Raw genomic sequence first — 22,174 nt, 5'->3', positions numbered from 1 at the left:
CCTAGAGGCATGGCATTCATCCACAAACTCCATCAACAAACACATCGACCTGGACCCAATATACCAACCACTACAGTGGACAGCTGAAACTGACAACTGGAAGCGGCAGGGACAGACCACTATAAACACCGGAGAAAACATCAAAGAAGCGCTTCGCAGGAAGCTCCCAAGCACTGATGATGTCGCCTTAGCCAGGGGATGAAACGTTTGCAACAAAAACTTCCAGCTCGGGGAACAGAACCACAGCAACGAGCACCCGAGCTACAAATCTTCGCACAAACTTATACCCATCAGCTCATTATATAAGGATTACAGGACACACATTAAAGGTTTGGGAAGATTCAAAGGAGAACTTTTATGCAGCAAATGGGATTCGGATGGAATACAATACTCACACACAATGCAAATGTCCAAGTCCTGATGAATTGACTAATTCAAACAGAGTTAGGTGTTACAATGACTGAGATTACCATCTGAATACCCACCTGTAGTATCCTGTAATACAAGTTTATAAAATCCATCACTGTCAGTTCAGGTTAGAAACTCACACCATCCCCTCCTCCTGGCCCAGGATGACTGGACACATTACCCCTTGTGGAGGTCAGCAGTTAGTTCAGGGGGAAATCTATGTGGGTTTCTAGGAGTTTCCACCTTGGGACTTCATGTGACTGAACAGGGCAGATCTTTCATAGATGGACAGAATGAGCCAAGAGTCAGTGAGATGTGGAGAGCAGGATTTCCTTCCTTTTCTTTCCTTCCGTGTTGCCGCTGTGCCTCATCAATAAAGATGGGGTACTGGGCTAATGGTCGGATACTTGGTAGTGTGGATGAGCAGAGGGATCTTGGTGTCCATGTACACAGATCTCTGAAAGTTGCCACCCAGGTAAATAGTGCGGTGAGGAAGGCATATGGCGTACTGGCTTTTATTGGTAGAGGAATTGAGTTCCGGAGTCCTGAGGTCATGATGCAGTTGTATAAGACTCTGGTGCGGCCGCATCTGGAATATTGTGTGCAGTTTTGGTTGCCATACTATAGGAAGGATGTGGAGGCACTGGAACGGGTGCAGAGGAGGTTTACCAGGATGTTGCCTGGTATGGAAGGAAGATCGTATGAGGATAGACTGAGACACTTGGGGCTGTTTTCATTAGAGAAAAGAAGGTTTAGGGGTGACTTGATTGAGGTGTACAAGATGATTAGGGGGTTAGATAGGGTTGACAGTGTGAACCTTTTCCCGCGTATGGAGTCGGGTATTACAAGGGGGCATAGCTTTAAATTAAGGGGGGGTAGATATAGGACTGAAGTTAGGGGTAGGTTCTTCACTCAGCGAGTCGTAAGTTCATGGAATGCCCTGCCAGTAGCAGTGGTGGACTCTCCCTCTTTATGGGCATTTAAGCGGGCATTGGATAGGTATATGGAGGATAGTGGGTTAGTATAGGTTAGGTGGGCTTGGGTCGGCGCAACATCGAGGGCCAAAGGGCCTGTACTGCGCTGTATTCTTCTATGTTCTCTGTTCTAAGCTACCAGATCGATGCAGGAAGAAAACACTTTAATTGTGAAGAAAAACAGTTTACTTTCCTTCAGCAGCTTCCGTAAGCTCTAATTAAGCAATAAGTCAGAGGTCTTTATGGGTGTGAACCAGTCACACTTTGCCTCCTGAAAACAAATAAAAGCATTCAGAGAAGGGAGAATACGAAGCAATGCTCTGATTGACGTTAGCATGTTCCCTCTCCACCCTAACACCTAGATTTTGTGTGTGTGCGTGTGCGCGAGTGGGTGTGTCAGGGATGGTTTATAAGTAGAGTTATAAGCCAACAGTTTATAATTTTTTTCACATGTAGCTCGAGTCTATTTATTTGTAATAAATAGCAACTCTTACTAAGTATAGAACCCTGGCCCCGGTCTTCTGTCAACCTGTTAAAAGACAGATTAAATAGGGGGATTGATTATATTATAACTTTCATGACAACTCCAGGAATAGCAGGGTTTGATTTCCAACATGCTATCCTGGTGAGGTGCAACACCTTCAACAATATCAGACTGAGCATACCATAACAGAGTTTGCTGAACTCTTAGTGTCAATCACTAGTTCTGAAAGCCATACTTACCAGACTAGGTCTGTAGCAGGTACTGAAAGAAACAATGACACAGGAAAACATATCTAACCTTGCTTTTACCAATCTAACTGCTGCAGGTGCATCTGTCTATGACAGCAGGGATATGAATGATCACAGCACAGTCAATATGGAGACAAAGTCCCATTTTCACATTGAGAATGCCCTTTATCATTTTGTGAGGCAACAAAAGGATGGGTAGCTGTGCTAAATGGTATTGATTTACAACAGATTCAGCAGCTCAAAACTGGGTATCTATGAGGCACTGTGGGCCTTAAGCAGGAACAGAGTTGTTTGAACCATAATTTGCACAATCACTGCCTGGCATACTCCTCACGCTAAGTAAAAACAAGGACTCCAGATGCTGGAAACCAGAGTCTAGATTAGAGTGGTGCTGGAAAAGCACAGCAGGTCTGGCAGCATCCGAGGAGCAGGAAAATCAACGTTTCGGGCAAAAGCCCTTCATCAGGAACAGATTGCCCGAAATGTCGATTTTCCAGCACCACTCTAATCTATACTCCTCACGCTGCCATCATCATCAAGCTAGGCAATCAACCTTAATTCATTGGGTATAGGAGAACGTACCAAGAGTAACACTTGACACACCTAAAATGAGATGTCCACTTGTTGAAGTTACAACACATGACTATGTGAATACTAAACAGAGGATGCAGTATGTGACACACAGGGCTAAGTGATGCCACAACATACAGATCAGATCTAAGCTCTGCAATCCCGTCACATCAAGGTGCGAAAGGTAGAGGACAATTACTCAATTAACTGGTGGAGAATGTTATTAGTTCTTCTTTTTAATATCATAGAATCATATTGGTGGGGGGAAGGTACTTTGGTTAACTAGTAAGTCCCGATCTCCCATTCTCACGCCATAGCGTTGCAATCTATTGCCCTGTCAGGCCCAATGTTTCTTCAACCAGTGCTGGAAAAATTGGCTGACACTCAATTAATGTCACGCTGTGAAGAGGTGCTCCCCTCTTTTGTAGTATTTTCCCTCTGACGGAAAGATATAGCCGATGACTTCAATGGTGATGAGTATTTTTACACGGCTCATATGTACCGAGTAGTTACTGGGCCAAACACAGAAATTCAGGCACAACTAACTTCCTCAGATGGAGCCAGCCTTAGAGCCATACAGCTGTACAGCATGGAAACAGACCCTTTGATCCAACTCATCCATGCCAACCAGATATCCTAAACTAATCTCCTCCCAAATGCCAGTATATCCCATATCCCTCTAAACCTTTCTTAATCATGTACTCATCCAGATGCCTTTTAAATGCTGTAATTGTAACAGCCTCCACCACTTCCTCTGGCAACTTATTCCACACACGCATCACCCTCTGTGTGAAAAAGTTGTCACTTGGGTCCCTTTTAAAACGTTCCCATCTCACCCTAAACCTATGCCCTCTAGTTTTGGACTCCCCCATCCTTATCTGACCTTGGCTATTCATCCCCATTATTTTATAACCCTCTGTAAGGTCGACCCTCAGCCTCTGACACTCCAGGCACTTTGAAAGTGTTTTTGTCCAATTGAAGTTCCAACTGTACTGTGAAGACTGAGTTGCAATTCATGATGAACAATGCATTCAGGTGGAGGGATGGTATAAAATGGGTAACACTGAATCAGCTACCCATTATACATTTTCCTTGGATTTTGATTTCATCAGATGTGAATGAAAATTGGAAGTGATGCAAAATGGGTGGCTCAATTGATTGGGAGATGTAGTAAAATATGCCTAAAGTTAAAAACTTAAAACTTTCCTTGAGTGTGGAGAAGAAGAACTCCTTTACAGTTTGACTATGAACAACAGAGACATTCTACACTAGCAGAAGCACAGTCAATGGCAAACTGAATACAATCCTGCTTTTCAGCTCCACTAACAATGTGTGCTCATGCCAGAAGCAGCCATTGCGTAGCAGTCACAGATACATCATCAGAAAGAACATAGCTGATTAAAATCCATTGCTAAGACTCACCACTACAGAAGCAGAGATTAAGTAGTTCTTCCTACCCGAGCCTTGTGAACCTGATTTTTGCACAGTGGACGAACTCTGAGACTTGGTGACTGCCTGCACGGGTGCTGCAACAATGGTTCCGCTTGCTCCACTCACAACAGCCTTCGCCACCCCCTGCGCCACAATCTGCTTCTGACTGACAGCCCGGGCTACGGTGGTGCCTGGTTTGGCAACAATTATCTGTCCGCCACTGAGTGCCACTGCCTGCTTCACCACTGGCTGCAAGGTCGAGCCCACCGGGATCCCAACGACCTGTAGGCGAGCAAATGGTATTTTAAAATCATACTGAGCTGGCACCATTTGTGCCCTCCAAATAAACAAGGATAATAAACACAATGGGGAACTCAGGAGTAACTTCCTTAACCACCACTGTGGACACTGGGGCTACAATTCAAGATTTCAAGAATGAGATCTACAGATGTTTTGCTAGTAAGGGTATCATGAGGTATGGAACAAAGGCGATAAACAGAGTTGAGGTGCAAATCAGAAACAAAAACAGAAATTGCTGGAAAAGCTCAGCAGGCCTGGCTGTATCTATGGAGAGAAATCAGAGTTAACTTTTCGGGATGAGTGACCCTTCTTAGAACTGATGGTAGCTAGGAAAAAGATGGTTTTTACACAGAAGGTAGGGTAGGGGGAACGGATATGAATAAATGATAGGTGGAGATATAGCTGAAAGAAAGAATAGTTGACAGACAAAAGGAGTGGATAATGGTCAGCCTAGGAGAATGAACAGCTGCCAATGGGGACTGTTAGTGGCTAACAATGAGGTGCTAATCAGCCAGGTTGTAATGGAATAATGGAGCAGGTTTGGAGGGGCTGAATGGCCTATTCCTGTTATTAAAACAACTGAACCAATGGTAATTTATGTTGGTACTTTGAGAGTTAAATAGAAATGGGAATACTAGAGATCATACATATGAAGTATAAAAACAAATGCTAAACTACAGAGGGGGAATATTTCTAGTTTTAGATTATCGGTCTTTCAAAAAGGGAGCTGGATGAGTTCTTAAGTGCAGAAGTCGCTCAATTTGCTGTGGTTAGACAGGGTTTGATTATTGCTCTGATTATTGCTCTGATTATTGTTCTGAACTAATGCAGTATTTTTTTATTCATTCACAGGATGAGAGCAGTGCTGGCTAGACCAACATTTATTGCCCATGCCTAATTGTCCAGAGAGCAGTTAGAAGTTAACTATATTGCTGTGGGTCTGGAGTCACCTTTAGGTCAGGTAAGGATGGCAGTTTCCTTCCCTTAAGGTCATTAATGAACCAGATGGGTTTTTCAAATAATCGACAATGAATTCATGGTCATCATTAGACTCCATCATCTGCTGTGGCGGGATTTGAACACAGGTCCCCAGAACATTACCGGGGCCTGGATTAACAGTCCAGTAATAATACCACTAGGTCATTGCCTCCCCTTAATTTTAGTGAGTTGCCTGATTATTTTTGGGAATTGTAGAAATATTTCCCAGATGTTGCTCTAAATCTCAATCTGTCCAACCAGATTCAATCAAATTATCACTAAGTCAAAGGCTGCTTATTTATCCACATACAAGCTCTGATATCATTAGAAGTCTGTTTTGGAATTACATCCATTCACAGAAATTCCTAGCTTGTAGTGATATCATTCTTTTAATTCAGAACATTTATGTTTTATATTTGTCCTTTTATGGAATTAGATTATCATTGGCAAGATCAGCATTTGCTATCCATTCCTAAGTGACCTTGAACTGAGTATCTCGCATTTCAGGCAGCATTTAAGAGTCAGCTGCAATGCAGTTATCCTTCCTAAAAGGCACAAGCAAATCAGATAGGCTTTAATGACAACCTACGATAAGTTTCATGGTTACCATTATCAAATGAGCTTTCACTTTTAGAATTTAATTTTAGATTCCAGAGGGGTCATGGTAGGGTTTGAACCTCTGACCAAGTACATTAGAACGGCCCTCTGGGTTAATAGTGTCCTCCAAAGGCACCTATTTATGACATGAGCAGATGAGCAAGTTCTCACATGTGCTGAGTATCAGTGATGGCATCCAACAGGGTGCTCAGTGACCACATAGTTCCACTCTTCCAATGAATGCCCAGCAGCTCCTTGTCTGCAGTCTGCTCAAGCTGTTCCATGAGAGTTCACTTCAGAAACCTTACCTTGGTCTGGGTAACTCCTGTCCCAAGTCCGCTGCTGTGTTTCTGTGGAGAAACTGCAATCACCTGGCCACCCTTCACAGTCACAAACTGCTGCACAGCCTGCTGCGTAGACACAGCTGTGACTCCTGACTGCTGAGCCACTGTTTCCCCTGGTTCCTGCTTGATGATGACCTACAAGGGACAGCCAAAAACCTTATCTGTTTATTTATTTCAAATGACTGCTAACGATTATCACGAACAGAGGAGACACATGTTTTACTGCTGAAAAACTTCTAATAGCATTTGCCTGCTTTCCACAGATTCTCAACTTTAGCTCATTTTTGCCCCTCACCTTCTGATCCATCCCCAGCCAAACATCATCAATACTATTCCTCTCAAATATCCACTGCTTAGACTGTAGATTCCCACAGAAATGGCTGCTATACTCAATACAATTCACAATTCACCCGTAAGTCAACTCCAGTAGATCAAATGTTAATGACTACTGGTTCAAGTCAAGAAATTAATTGCATTTAACATAGCCTCTTTTGCATCCTCAAGGTCTTTCCAAATACATCTCAGCAAAATGAATTACTCTTTAAATGTAAGTTCTGTTGTCATATACCCAAATGCAGTTGCTAATTTGCAACCAAATTCCGAAGTAATGGAATAAATGATCCATTACCTTCTTCTTTTTGTCGTTTTACAGATAAATACTGGCCAGACATTAAGAGAACGCCTCACTTCCAAAATAGTGGACAGGAAAATCAAAGACCTGCGGATGCTGGAAATCTGAAACAAAACAGAAATAGCTGGAGAAACTCAGCAGGGCTGGCGGAGTCTGTGGAGAGAAAGCAGAATTAACATTTCAGGTCCAGTGACCCCCGAAACATTATCTCCATAGGCATTGTCAAACTGCTGAGTTTTTCCAGCAATTTCTGCTTTTGTTTCTTAAGAGAGTGGCTTGGGAGCTTTAACATCCTGCTGAATGGATGGCTAAGGTTTTGTTTTAGCATCTCATTCAAAAGGTCACACTTTGAACAGTACTGAACTTAACAATGCACTGAATTGTCTGTCTAGACTGTGTTCTCTGAACCAATTTGAACCAATGGCTCTCTGACAGAAGGGCAAAACAATTACCACAGTGTTACAAGGCAACACCTCGGCTGCATGTTCATTCTGAACACGGTCTGGCTAGCTTAATGACTGAAGTTCAAATATCTGCTCCAATTTTTAAAAAATTGCTTTAAACAGAGGGCACCAGGAAAATATGGAAGTAGCTCAGCTGAGAAAAATGCCAAAATAAAAAGCACAGACCTCAGATATGTCAATTGATATGTGAAACTGGGCAAAGCCAAATAGGAGAAGGTGAGAGATGTGAAAGGATTTTGAAATAGTGAGGCCTCTCCTCCCATTAGTGACGAATAAACATTATTACCTAGTGAGTATTCATTATTTTGATGCACACCCCCTATTGTTTCATTGTGAAAGAATAAGTTAGTAATTATTCTGTTGTCCCAAAACAAAACGCAAATGCTGGCTTCCAAGTGAGAAAAATGTGGATTCAAGCCCGTTCCGGACAGAACTAAAGGGGTGCTGCTCTGCTGGAGTTTCGTCATTCAATGAGTCATGAAACCGAGTCCCTGCCTATTCTCTCAGGCACACAGTAACTGGCATATGGCACAAAGTCAGAGTCCTGGCCAATGTGTATACCTCATGGAAACAGTCTGTGACTGTGACAAAGCTGCTTGTGGCACCTTCCTATGTGCAAACTGACTCTGTTGTATCATATACTCCAAAATTTTAAAAATGCTTCACTGGCTGTGAAATAATTGGGAAGTTGTAATGCCAAGAAAGAAAGTAACCTTGCAATTTCTTACTTTATTAGATTCAAATTTACCAATTACAATGCACACCACAACAACATGTTTCCATGTGGAATATGGTGCTCCCTTGTTAGCCAGGAAGATCTGGGTCCACCATAGTTCTGTAATGGAACAATGATCTTTCCCCATTATAGTCATAGAGTCATAGAGATGTACATCAAGGGAAGAATTTAGTTATGCCTCACTCCTGACACCATAAGCTGCAAAATCAAAGCTCCTGTCCATGCACTGTATTAAATAAGGCAATTTGCATTGATTCTATTAAGTCATTGAGTCCCAAGATGGAATGAACTTCCTGAGGAAGTGGTGGATGTGGTATAATTACAATTTAAAAGACATTTGGATGAATAGGAAAGGTTTGAAGGGATATGGGCCAGGAGCAGGCAGGTGGGATTACCTTAGTTTTGGATAATGTTCAGCATGGACAGATTGTACGGAGGGTCTGTATGACTAAAATTGATTGCCTGTGCAGAGTTGGATGACCAGAATGGTGATCACATTATAATTGGCCTGTGGACCATGGACTGAACTCAGTCTCATTCCCTGGTTCTCGGCAAATACGTTGCATATGCAGAGTCATCTTGAGAGGCTGTGGTGCATCCCAACACTCATGATATAATTTCACTCCTCAAAGAATGAATATCCGATGAAATACTAGGGCAAGGACAGGAGGATGAAGTGGCCGTGATGGGGTGTATTTGCGAGTTGTGAGGACCATGTTGTGGGGGGGAGTGGGGTCCAATTCCATGACATTTTGCAGAACTCTCAGTTCAATCTCAAACTGACAGGTGGCTTAGGGTATCCAAAGATAAATTGAAATGGAAATTATCTAAAGGGTAACAAAGAGATCTCTCTGATATACTTTCTGGAGTATTACCTAATAAAGTAGTAAAACTGGATTCAATCTAAGTAACTGTCGGGTAATTAGATAACATAAGCCTGGGGGAATAGCTAGAGCATGCCTTTCCAAAGTGGGGTCAGGGCCACAACTGAACTGAAATTTTACAGTTACAAACTGCAAAATAGTTATGGCCGACAGCCCTCCTCGGGATCTCATAAGTAGGTCCTTCTTTCCCCAAATACACCCAGTTCTCCAGTACACACTCTGAGTTGTTGCAACAATTTTCATGCCTTGAAAATGGAGTCACAGTGGGGAAAGGTTTGGGAAGCAGTTTAGGCAATGCGTGGATAAGTAGTAAGGGTTACACATAGTATCAATATCACAGATACAGGGCCTTCAACACAACAGGTTCATAGCTCTGTTTATTCTCCACATGACTTTCCCCCAACTCCTTGTCATTTAACCCCAGTATGCGTGTTCCTTTCTACCTCATATTTACTGAGCATCCCCTTAAATGCAGTCTGCTGAACATCTCAATTATTCCATGTTTCACACTCTTAATTACTTCACCAAATTCCATGCAGGATTTATAAATGAATGCCTTATATTGATAGCCCATGGTACTGGTATCTCCTGCAAATTGAATCATCATTTCTATGTCTGTACTTTCAAAATATTCAAGACCATGAGGTCATGCTTCTCTTCAAAAGAAAGGGGTGCTAGCCTATTCCATCTTTCCTGACAGATTTAACTGCTCACTTCTAGTATCATTCTTACGAATCTTCTGTGTAACCTCCATGTCCTTTCTATAATATAGAAGCAGAACAGTTGTTGCTATACTACTAGAAATGATACATAGTGTTTTGTTTGCACTTTTATGGATTATTAATCAGTACTCCTACTACTAATAATATGAACATCCATACTGCCAGATCCCTCTGCTCCTCTCATACAGAGTTGCTTTCCAAGGAAGATACAATCTGTTTTATTCCTACAATAAAATACCATGTTTGACACTCATCTGTATGAGTGTTCATTTGCTGTTTACACAAGCATTTTCCTTTTTTAAGTTGCAATCCACCTTTATTAGCTATATAAGAGCAAATTACTGCAAATACTGGAATCAGTACTGAAAACAAAAATGCTCGAAATCACAGTGGGTCAGAGAGCATCTGTGGAGAGCGCAAGCTAACATTTCAAGTCTAGAGGATTTCATTAGAGCTGATGTGAACTGTGGAAAGAGCAGCATTTATGCAATAGTAGGGGGGTGGAGTTCCGGGGAGCAAGGGTGTAATTGTGTAAATTATGTGATCGGAATGTGCAAAAGGCAGAATGATAGAGTGTCTAAACGCAAGACTGTTAGCTATGTATTCCACTGCTCGGCCTCCCACCTTGTCCACTCCACCTCCTCCCTAGTCCTCAAAAGTCAGGGAACATTTATCAAATGAGGCGCAGCAAATAATAATGTAAACAGGTGCCAAGTTCTCGGGCACAGATATCATAACATCAATAGGTTTGTAACCAAAACAAAATGAAGGAACACAAATGACACATTTCAACTGAGACTAATGCTACTCTTCATGACTGTTCAAGGAGGGGGCCCCCTACCAACTTTTCAAAGATGGGCAATAAGTCTAGCCTTTCTCAGTATCGCTCACATTCCAGTAACTAAGGAGAAAGGAATGAGGCTAAATAAATAGGAAAGAAAAATTGGAAATGAGAAACAATAGGAAATCTTCGAATGGGAGATGACTATGGCAGAATAATAGCATCAGCTCCACTGGAACGGATGATGCAACACATGGTTCAACAAGGAATTAAAACTCAAAATGAAACTTATGTTACGATAGTGGTAAATATGGACAAAGTTTAATTTCCATTGTTTGATTGTTACACCTGTGACCTTATATGGAATGATATAGTTGTAAAGAGAAAGGAACATAACCCTAAAATGGTTGCAGCTTTGTGAGACCAAAATAAAGAGTCTGTTTTGAAGGTACCATTTTGTTGAAAGATATAAAAACCAGGTAACTGAGTTTGCACCAAGGAATTTGCATCTCCTGTTTTAATTCACAGGTGTCACATAATTTTACATATTGAGAGAATTTAAATTGAGATGCGTGGTAAACGAGATGAAAGGGCATAAGTCATAGAATCATAGAGATGTATAGCATGGAAACAGACCCTTTGGTCCAACTCGTCCATGCCGACCAGATATCCCAACCCAATCTAGTCCCACCTGCCAGCACCCAGCCCATATCCCTCCAAATCCTTCCTTCTCATATACTCATCCAGACATCTTTTAAATGCTGCAATTGTACCAGCCTCCACCACTTCCTCTGGCAGCTCATTCCATAAAGGTATCACCCTTTACGTGAAAACATTGCCCCTTAGGTCTATTTTACATCATTCCTTTCTCACCCTTAACCTATGCCCTCTAATTCTGGACTCCCCCACCCCAGGGAAAAGAGCTTGTCTATTTATCCCATCCATGCCCCTCATAATTTTATAAACCTCTATAAGGTCACCCCTCAGCCTCCGACGCTCCAGGGAAAACAGCCCCAGCCTGTTCAGCGTCTCCTCCAACCCTGGCAACATCCTTGTAAATCTTTTCTGAACCCTTTCAAGTTTCACAACATCCTTTCAATAGGAAGGAGACCAGTATCGCACATAATATTCTAAAAGTGGCCGAACCAATGTCTTGTACAGTCGCAACATGACCTCCCAACTCCTGTACTCAATACTCTTGACCAGTAAAGGAAAGCATACCAAATGCCTTCTTCACTATCCTATCTACCTGCGACTCGACTTTCAAGGAGCTATGAACGTGCACTCCAAGATCTCTTTGTTCAGTAACTCTTTCTACGACCTTACCATTAAGTTTGTAAGTCCTGCTGAGATTTGCTTTCCCAAAATGAAGTACCTTGAATTTATCTAAATTAGACTCCATCTGCCACTTCTCAGCCCAGTGGCCCATCTGATCAAGATCCAGTTGTAATCTGAGGTAACCCTCTTCGCTGTCCACTACACCTCCAATTTTGGTGTCATCTGCAAGCTTAATAACTATGCCTCTTATACTCACATCCAAATCATTTATATAAATAACGAAAAGTAGTGGACCCAGCACTGATCCTTGTGGCACTCCACTGGTCATAGGCCTCCAATCTGAAAAACAATCCTACACCACCACCCTCTGTCTTCTACCTTTGAGCCAGTTCTGTATCCAAATGTCTAGTTCCCCCTGTATTCCGAGAGATCTAACCTTGCTAACTACTCTTGAATCTTGTTGAACGGTTTACTGAAGTCCGCATAGATCACGTTCAATGCTCTGCCCTCATCAATCCTCTTTGTTACTTCTTCACAAAGCTCAATCAAGTTCACGCTCCATGTTGACTACCCCAATCAGTCCTTGCCTTTCCAAATACATCTACACCCTGTCCCTCAGGATTCCCTCCAACAATTTGCCCACCACAGACGTCAGGCTCACTGGTCTATAGTTCCCTGGCTTGTTCTTAACACCCTTCTTAAACAATGGCACCACGTTAGCTAACTTCCAGTCTTCCGGCACCTCACTTGTGACTACCGATGATATAAATATCTCAGCAAGGGGCACAGCAATCACTTTCCCATCAGATACACCTGATCAGGTCTTGGGGATTTCTCCATGTTTATGCAGCACTTCCTCCTCTGTAATATGGACATTTTTCAAGATGTCACCATCTATTTCCCTACATTCTATACCTCCAGTGTCCTTTTCCACAGTAAATAATGATGCAAAATACTCGTTTACTATCTTCCCCATCTCCTGCGGCTCCATACAAAGGCCACCTTGCTGATCTTTGAGGGGCTCTATTCTCTCCCTAGTTACCCTTTTGTCCTTAATGTATTTGTAAAAACCCTTTGGATTCTCCTTAATTTTATTTGCCAAAGCTATCTCATGTCCCCTTTCTGTCCTCCCAAGTTCCCTCTTAAGTATACTCCTACTGTCTTTATACTCTTCTTAGGATTCACTTGATCTATCCTGTCTATACCTGACATATGCTTCCTTCTTTTTCTTAACCAAAATCTCAATTTCTTTAGTCATCCAGCATTCCCTTCACCCTAACAGGAATATACTTTCTCTGGACTCTCGTTATCTCATTTCTGAAGATTTCCCATTTTCCAGCCCTCCCTTTACCTGCGAAAATCTGCCCCCAATCAGCTTTTGAAAGTTCTGCCTAATACCGTCAAAATTGGCCTTTCTCCAATTTAGAACTTCAACTTTTAGATCTGGTCTATCCTTTTCCATCACTATTTTAAAACTAATAAAATTATGGTCACTGGCGCCAAAGTGCTCCCCCACTGACACCTCAGTCACTCTCCCTGCTTTATTTCCCAAGAGTAGATCAAGTTTTGCACCTTCTCTGGTAGGCACATCCACATATTGAATCAGAAAATTTTCTTGTACCTACTTAACAAATTCCTCTCCATGTAAACCCTTAACACTATGGCAGTCCCAGTCTATGTTTGGAAAGTTAAAATCCCCTACTATAACCACCCTATTATTCTTACAAATAACTGAGATCTCCTTACAAATTTGTTTCTCAATTTCCCTCTGACTATTAGGGGGTATATAATAGAATCCCAATAACGTGATCACCCCTTTCTTATTTCTCAGTTCCACCCAAATAGCTTCCTTGGCTGTATTTCTGGGAATATCCTCCCTCAGCACAGCTGTAATGCTATCCCTTATCAAAAACACCACTCACCCTCCTCTCTTGCCTCCCTTTCTGTCCTTCCTGTAGCATTTGTATCCTGGAACATTAAGCTGCCAGTTCTGTCCATCCCTGAGCCCTGTTTCTGTAATTGCTATGATATCCCAATTCCATGTTCCTAACCATGCTCTGAGTTCACCTGCCTTCACTGTTAGGCTTCTTGCAATGAAATAAATGCAGTTTAATTTATCAGACCAACCTTGTTATCTGCCTTGTCCCTGCCTCTTTTCTTGACTCGCTTCTTTTCTCAAGTGTACCAGTCTCATATTGATCTCTTTCCTCAATATCTCCCTGGGTCCCACTCTGCCACCTTACTAGTTTAAATCCTCCAGAGCAGCTCGAGCAAATCTCCCTGCCAGTCCCTCCCAATTCAGGTGCAATCTGTCCTTCTTGTACAGGTTACTTCTACCCCAGAAGAGGTTCCAATGATCCAAAAATGTGAACCCTTCTCCCATACACCAGTCCCTCAGCCATGCATTCATCTGCTCTATCCTCCTATTCCTACCCTCACTAGATCGCAGCATCAGGAGTAATCCAGATATTACTACTCGAAGACCTCTATATTCTCCCTTCAGAATCTCATCCTTTTCCCTTCCTATGTCATTGTTTCCAATGTGTACAATGACCTCCTGTTAGTCCCTTCCCCTTGAGAACATTCTGCACCTTCTCTGAGACATCCTTGATCCTGGCACTAGGGAAGCAACATACTATCCTGATTTTTCACGGCTGACCACAGAAATGTGGGCGGGCACGGTGGCGCAGTGGTTAGTACTACTGCCTCACAGCGCCAGAGCCCCGGGTTCAATTCCCACCTCAGGCAACTGTCTGTGTGGAGTTTGCACATTCTCCCTGTGTCTGTGTGGGTTTCCTCTGGGTGCTCCGGTTTCCTCCCACAATTTCAAAATGTGCAGGTTAGGTGAATTGGCCATGCTAAATTGCCCATAGTGTTAGGTGAAGGGGTGAATGTAGGGGAATGGGTCTGGGTGGGTTGCTCTTCGGAGGGTCGGTGTAGGCTTGTTGGGCCGAAGGGCCTGTTTCCACACTGTAAGTAATCTAATCTAATCTAAACATCTGTCTGTACCTCAGACTAGAGAGTCCCCTAACACAATTGATCTCTTGAAACCCAACGTACCCCTCATTGCAAAAGAGACAGTCTCGATATCAGAAACCAGGCTGGCTGTGCTATGTTCCCCTGAGAATCTATTACCACCTACATTTTCCAAAACAGCATACTTGTTTGAAATGGGGACAGCCACAGAAGACTGCTGCACTACCTGCCTGCTTCTCATACCTTTCCTGGAGTTAACCCATCTATGTGACTGTATCTGCAACTTTTCTCCTTTTCTATAACTGCCATCCATCACATCCTCTTGCTCTTGTAAATTCCTCATTGCCTCTAACTGTCTCTCCAACCGATCCATTCGATATGATAGGATTCGCAACCAATGGCATTTATTGCAGATATAATCCTCAGTAACTCTCCCTGAACTCCCACATCCGACAGGAAGAGCATATCACTCTACTCCAGGCCATTTTTGCTTCTTTCAATCTGCAGACCCAGAAAATAGCACTGTCTTATTCCTCCAGAAAACACTGCTCCAGGCTAACTTAATATTTATGGCATTTTTTTAAAGTTTAAACAAGAGACATAGCTCAATAAACATATAATCAAGAAAGAACCCACTCTACCCACTATTACAGACTTACTGTAAGGCCATACTTAAAAATATTCACTTGTCTGTTTCTGTGTTGTGACATCTCCCAAATAGGTTCCTCCAAGATTAGTTGTGAATTTCACTGTTTGTTAACTTTCCTAGATGAACTCCAATGTCCAGCGATACACAAATTCAAACAGCAAAGGCAGTAACTGTGCAGGTTCACGGCTGTGTCAGAGAGCAGTGTGGATTTCTTTCTTTCTCGCTCTCTCCTGCACGGACTTCACCATGCACTGCCTTTGTCGGTTCTTCTCCTTTTAATAACGCTGTTGTTTTGACTTTTTTTTCTCCAAAGTTCCAAAACAATGCAACAGCATATAAAACAATAATTACTGCTCCTGGAATTGAAGGAATCATCTCCAACACCTAAAATACCTCAAAAATGCAGCAGCCTGTTACAACAAGAAATTTTTGCCATCGTCCATTTGGATAGAACTGTCAACTGAACGAAAGGTGGAATCTGAAACTGTAACAGCGAAGCTCTGACGGCATGCGATGCAAAATGACACAGAAAATTAAGGAAAAGCACTGAAGGTCCTGCCCATAATTTTCCAAAGATCTTTGCATACTTGAAGCAGGAATTGGAAAAACTATGTACTAGCGAGCCTAACTTCAGTAATGAGCAAACTGCTAGAGGTCACAATGCTCACTGACCACAATGAGATTCAAAATACAGTTTGGATTTATGAAAGACACCTTGTGCCTGATAAATATCGGAGTGTTCTCTGAAGCAATAACAGAATTTGTGGCTAAAATAAAGGCAGTGATTTCTGTGCATGAATTTTGTCCCAAATTCAGCCTGGTATAAATTTGCTAAGAATTCCCTAAAAGGACTGCGCTGATTACGCCAATTCCAGGAATTCCAAGTTGCCTTAGTAAAGAGTTTATCCGTGAAAGACAAATGGCACTAACAAGGTAAGGTTTCTGGTTTTTCCCCAATTTATTACTTAAAGCTGATCCACCAGGATAATACAGACATGGGCAAGCAAAGTAGATGAGTTCCTAGGCATCCCCTTTTCCCTGGAGGTGGGCAATTAATTTTCTTGCAGAATATGGAAGGCAGGTAGTGGAAATGTAGTTTCTGCTGTTTGCGCCAATTCTCAGGGAGCTAAAGGACAGGGGTTTGAGGTGAATGATGCTATTGACGCTCACTGAAAGATGTGTATTTTCAAAAGCGCACTAATAAACTGCAGCTTAGGAACTTATTGATAAAATGAAGGTACATAATAGCAAAGGAACCATTGCAACACAGCCTGGAAGTTGGCTGAAGGAGAGGAGGTCAAATTGGCACATAGTAGATGTGACTCAAATGCAATGGATGTTAACACTAGCTTCTTCCTGTGGTCAATGTTTCAACTACTGCTGTCCATAATTAAATCAAAAACAATACAGACTATAAAAAAGTGATGTCAAAACCTGCAGACGACAGAAAATTAGGGAACATGTTAAATGTGTAGGAGGTGGATGATTGGACAGATTAATGCCAGGCAAAATTTGTAGTGTAGAATGAGTTTTCAAATTGCTCAGGGTTTTGATTTGCCTTTTGTTCGAATATGAGTTGTGCAGAGCAAAAACCTACAGCTTTGTGTTTATCAATTTGATTTTCCAACAGAGTCTCATTGCTAGCAAACTCGACAAGGTGCCAGTCCAACACCGGCATCTCCAAATCATGTCCACAAGGTGGAGTTGTGATGCATGCAGCTGTACAGATAAATAATGGCCAGACAATAGGCAGCCACCCTCCACGTGGACTTTCATACCAACTTGTTTTCAAAACATAAACATGCAGGTTAACCTTTCAAGTACCAGTTCTCTTTTTCATCTACAAAGAGAGACTAATCTTTCTGCAGGCACTATAGGGGCACCAGTTGCTAGTTAGGCCAGTAATACATGTGGGAATTTGCTGATCTCTAAAACGGTGGTGGAAATCTCAGAGAAAGGAGCTTCATCTCTTGGAGTTTCCTTGGTCCTTGCACTGAGGTTCGAGCTGCATATGGAAAACTAAAGAAGAATTCAGATTTCTTGACTCTTTTACATATGGATCAGTCAGTTTCGATCATTTAGTAATATTCTTTGCTATGTGTCAGTACTCGTGACACCACTCTAGAGTCTTGACCACATAATCGACATTGATATTCTATTGCAATTTTGAAGGAGTGCAGCACTATCAAAGGTGCGACTCTTCTGATGAGATACTATACCAAGGTTCTGCCTGCTCTCTCAACTGGATGTAAAAGGTCCTATTGGAGTACTTAAGAGCACGAGGTTCTTCACGGTAACCTGACAAATATTTATTTCTCAATCAGTATCACTAAAAAAATCTGATTACTTATCACTGCCTGTGGAAGTTCACTCTGCACACATTAGTTGCCATACTTTCTGTTCCAGAACTGGGACTACACTTCAAGTATTTATTTTACGTAATGAATACATACTGAGGTTATGACAGGATCTTTGTAATTGATGCAATTTAATTTTTCACCTTGCTCACACAGCTAAATCTATATGTAGTATGACAGGAGTAGGCCACACACTCAGATGACAAGCAACATGAGTTCGACTGGGACAACACTACTATTATAGGACAAGCCAAACAGAGAATAGCCAGGGAATTCCTAGAGGCATGGCACTCATCCACAGATTCAATCAATAAGCACATCGACCTGGACCCAACATACCGGCCACTGCAGTGGACAGCTGGAACTGACAACTGGAAGCGGCAGATACAAATCACTATAAATGCTGGAGGAAACATCACAGAAGCGCTTCACAGGAGGCTCCCAAGCACTGAGGATGTCACCTAGACAGGGGACAAAACGTCTGCAACACAAATTCCCAGCTCGGCGAACAGAACCACAACAACGAGCACCCGAGCTACAAGTCTTCTCCCAAACTTTGAAGGAGTAGGCCTTTTAATGCTCTGAGCCTATTTCACTATTCAATCATATATTGTACCTCAATTTCATTTATCTGAATTTGATTTATATCCCTCACCTACGAAAACAAAATATACTGAAGTCAGGATTGAAAGTTACAATTATCCCAGGTACTACAAGCTTTTGTTTGGGGTGATTCCCAGATTTCCATTACCCCTTGAGTGAAAGTGTACTTCCTAACAATACTCTGAAATCTTCCAGTTTTAATTTTAAGACTGCACCACCTTGTTCTGAAAGTTATCTGAAGTGGCAAAAAAGTCAGAATTGGATTATGTACTGATGGCTTAAAGCCTCAATGTCTTAACTAAAAAAAAAAAAGCAGTGTGCCAAGCTGACAACTCACTGACTCAGAAACTAGACAGCGCCTACACATTGTTATATTGACAGATCATGGTTCATACATGTAGGTGTAGTTTGTTTATTTCAGAGTTGTTAAGTTTGTATTTGAGTTCAGAATCACTCATGACCTCTTCTTCAAAATGTTTCTGCCACTTTTCCCTGAACAGGAATACTGCAGCTTTTGACTGTCAGTATTTAATTATTTTTTCATGTGTCTCTGAGGGTAAATAGTTTGGCCCAGCATGGTGCTAAGCCACTTAAGCAAGAATATCTCAACCAGAGCAGCACAGCAATTGTTCATCCGGTCTAGGGAGGAGGAAGTTCAATCACTAATTTTCAATCCCAATCAGAAATATGTGACTCTTGCTCGAAACTGTGTATCAGAGGGCAGAGTCTCATTGCAATGCCTTCATTGCTGACTCTCGTCATCCAGGCATATGTGGTCACTGGACATGATACTGTAGAATACCTCGCACCAGTAAATTAACCTTCAATAAAGGGAATCATGTACATGAGGTAGAATGAAATAAAAGGCAACAATTGCAAAGTCAGAAGAAAAGAAATTGAAGACATTTACATGGAGTGCAAACAACTGATCAGACCAGTTGGACCAAGTGGCCCGTTTCTGTGCTCTATATTCTATGTAAATTAAGTTTAGGAGAAGGAAATTGACATCAAATAAGCACCTTCGTTGAAAGTAAATGGATTGGAGTAAACTGGGGGTGGATTGTGCAACTATGGGTGTTAATAGCTCAGTTTCCTACTGCTTTAGCCGTCTGATTCATCAGGAAGAACACTGTTCTTGCATAGTTGTGAAGGTTGCTACGGTTTTGATTTATCACTTTAGAGAAACGCAGAAGGTGGAAAGGTGGGCGGTCATAATCTTCTAACAACTGTTACAACACTCCCTGAATTCCACTGACAATATAGTCAGTGAGAAGCTGAAAAAGGAAGTTTCCAATGATTTTTGTTGGTGTCAGGAATAGGAGTGCAACCAAGGTGGGTAGACGGTGTTAAGGTCCCAATTAGCCATGATCAAACTGAACTAAAGGAATTTTGAGCAACTGAATAAATGACTCCTATTCCTATTCTGCTCTGGATCCCTTCAAAAACATTGCATGTCTGCTACTGGTCTCAACTTGTCCTGTTTAGCCTGGGCTCCTGCCTTTCTATCTAGACTAGCTCAGATGGTTGAGCTTGACGAAAGCAGGCAAGCTGCTGTGAGCGGTCAATCAGGAGTTAGAGGCAATCAGGTCTGAATAAAGCCTCAGTTCTCAGAATCCCAGAAAACACTCTGGCTGTCAGATGTCCAAACATTCCAAACCACACAATACTTGGTACACCAAAACATGGCAGAGTGATTGGGTGGTGTTGGCAGTGGAGCTCATCCAGTCCTATAGGTATTTGATGAAATCCTCACTGACACGTATCTGCACTTTATTGTGTCCTATCACCTCTTAAATATTCGACATACTGCGATTGCATTTTGAATTGTAGTGACAGCTGTAAATTGGAAATATAAGGTGGAAATGGATCACACAAACGGTAATGAGGTGAATTTTAAAAAAGCTGTTCTTCATGCTGTTGGCTGTTTATCCCAAGGATGGTACCTATAGCAATGCAGCGCTTCCTTGTTCTCCTCGATAACTATCGAACAGCAAAGGACCCTACTAGACCTATTCTTAAAGTTCCTTTGGAGTCCTATGTAGATTATAGGACTGCAGTTTGCATCCTAAAAGTGTCACCCTCTGCTAGGACACTTTGGAAGTGTCAGTGGGTTAGCATTAATCGGCAGACCAATCTATCTACGTCTTCTGACATTAATACCAATTTCAGCCCAACTGGTATACAAAAGATCGTTTCAATGTCACTGAACTAAATTATAGTTTATTTGGGTAAAGGAACCAGAACATCAGATTGCCTAAAGAATATGCACTGTTTTACAAACAACTGAAATCTCCCACTGAGTTTTCAGAAATTATAAACACTAACCAACCTGCTATGTATTTCCTGTTGATACTTTACCTCAGAAACATTGCAGCGCCCTGAACAATTCACCAACCTGAGCATTACTGCATTCCCAGGCGGCCACTGCTTCATACCACAATGACATTTCCACCACCTCCAGCAGTAACGTGCTAGCACTGAACGCCAGCGTATATTTCTACAGTGCCTTCAATCCATGCACTTCATAGGTGGTTACAACATTTGACAGCAAGCCTCAACATGATTTTAAGGTATCAGACTGAAAGCTTGGTCAACCACATAGGTTTGAACAATGACAGACAGAGAGGCAGAGAACTTAAGAGGGAATTCCAAACCATGGATCTTAGTAGCTGAAGCAACCGTCACCAATGACAGACAGAACCAAATCAGGGAGTAACTGAGGTGCAGACATATCTCACAAGGTTGGAGGAAGCTACAGAGATAGGGAGGAATGAGGAAATGGAACGTTTTCAAAACTAATGAGTATTCTAATCATCAAAGCTAGGTCAGAAGTGTATGCCAATCAGCAGTAGGGCAGTCACCACAGCACCTCCTGCCTTTCATAATGGACTGTTCCCAGCACCACTGTGCTGCCACTGATCATTTTGACCGGGGAATGGACAGCTGTGCACTAGGGCATAATGTATTCAGAGAAGATGAATGTGGAAGATTATGCGTCTTTTACAACATATACATTCATTTCCCAGCTCAAACAATCCATTCAACAGGGCGGGCAAGCACAAAAAGTCAGTATTCAGGTGGGTGGCATAAATTAATACTGGGCAGCTGCTATGTGAATGGAAGAACTGTTTTATTGATATGTTACTGTGCAGCAGTAGCTGAGGTCAACCTCATGCTCGGGCAAATTTCCCCAGTGCCTTGTTTGAATTGCTTTTAACTATTTAGTGCTTGCCATACTCTGGGTGTTTAAATCACCAGTGAATTGTGAACCTTGAACAGTAATACTGGAAATGATTACAGTTCTCCTTAATATCAGTCTTAGCATCATCACCGCCATTGATAGTCACATCTCAAGAGGCTCTTCACACATCAGAAAAGAGAAGAATGAAAGGAATGCATTACACCACATAGGCAACTTGGAAAAATCTGTAAGCTCTAAACCCTAGGGCGTCCGTCAAAACTAATCCATTAACACTCCGATCTGGGACATTTAACTACAGGAAAATAGAACTCAGCCCTGCTGGTGGCTCTCTTGTCCTCTTTCAGCTTGATGCACGACTCTCACATCATTTCCCCCACACCCAGGCATGGAGAGCTAGCTCCTGCCTGACAAAAGAGGAATGATTTAGCATACTACATCACTGAGATGGAATTGACATCAAATTGCCTCCCCAATTTGATGGTTTGCATCCTGGTAGATACCTCCGAAAAAAATCACATACAGAATGTAGTACAGGGGTTTAATAATGATCCCTTCAT

The 22,174-nt window shown here is 42.1% G+C and overlaps 1 protein-coding gene across 15 annotated transcripts in view; it reads right to left on the bottom strand.

Moving 5' to 3' along the window:
* yeats2 (YEATS domain containing 2) overlaps nt 1-22,174 on the bottom strand; it is a 136,956-nt gene that overhangs the window by 59,251 nt on the left and 55,531 nt on the right. For all 15 annotated transcript variants that reach the window (XM_043701856.1, XM_043701854.1, XM_043701855.1 and 12 more), the window contains 2 exons: nt 6,299-6,469; nt 4,142-4,397 (listed from right to left, as the gene is read on the bottom strand). In XM_043701856.1, coding sequence (XP_043557791.1) covers nt 4,142-4,397; nt 6,299-6,469 — 427 coding nt within the window. The remainder of the gene's footprint in view (nt 1-4,141; nt 4,398-6,298; nt 6,470-22,174) is intronic.

Source organism: Chiloscyllium plagiosum, chromosome 13, assembly GCF_004010195.1.
Source record: "Chiloscyllium plagiosum isolate BGI_BamShark_2017 chromosome 13, ASM401019v2, whole genome shotgun sequence".
NCBI classification, from domain to species: Eukaryota; Metazoa; Chordata; class Chondrichthyes; order Orectolobiformes; family Hemiscylliidae; genus Chiloscyllium; species Chiloscyllium plagiosum.
This window is presented reverse-complemented; position numbering and strand designations above follow the sequence as displayed.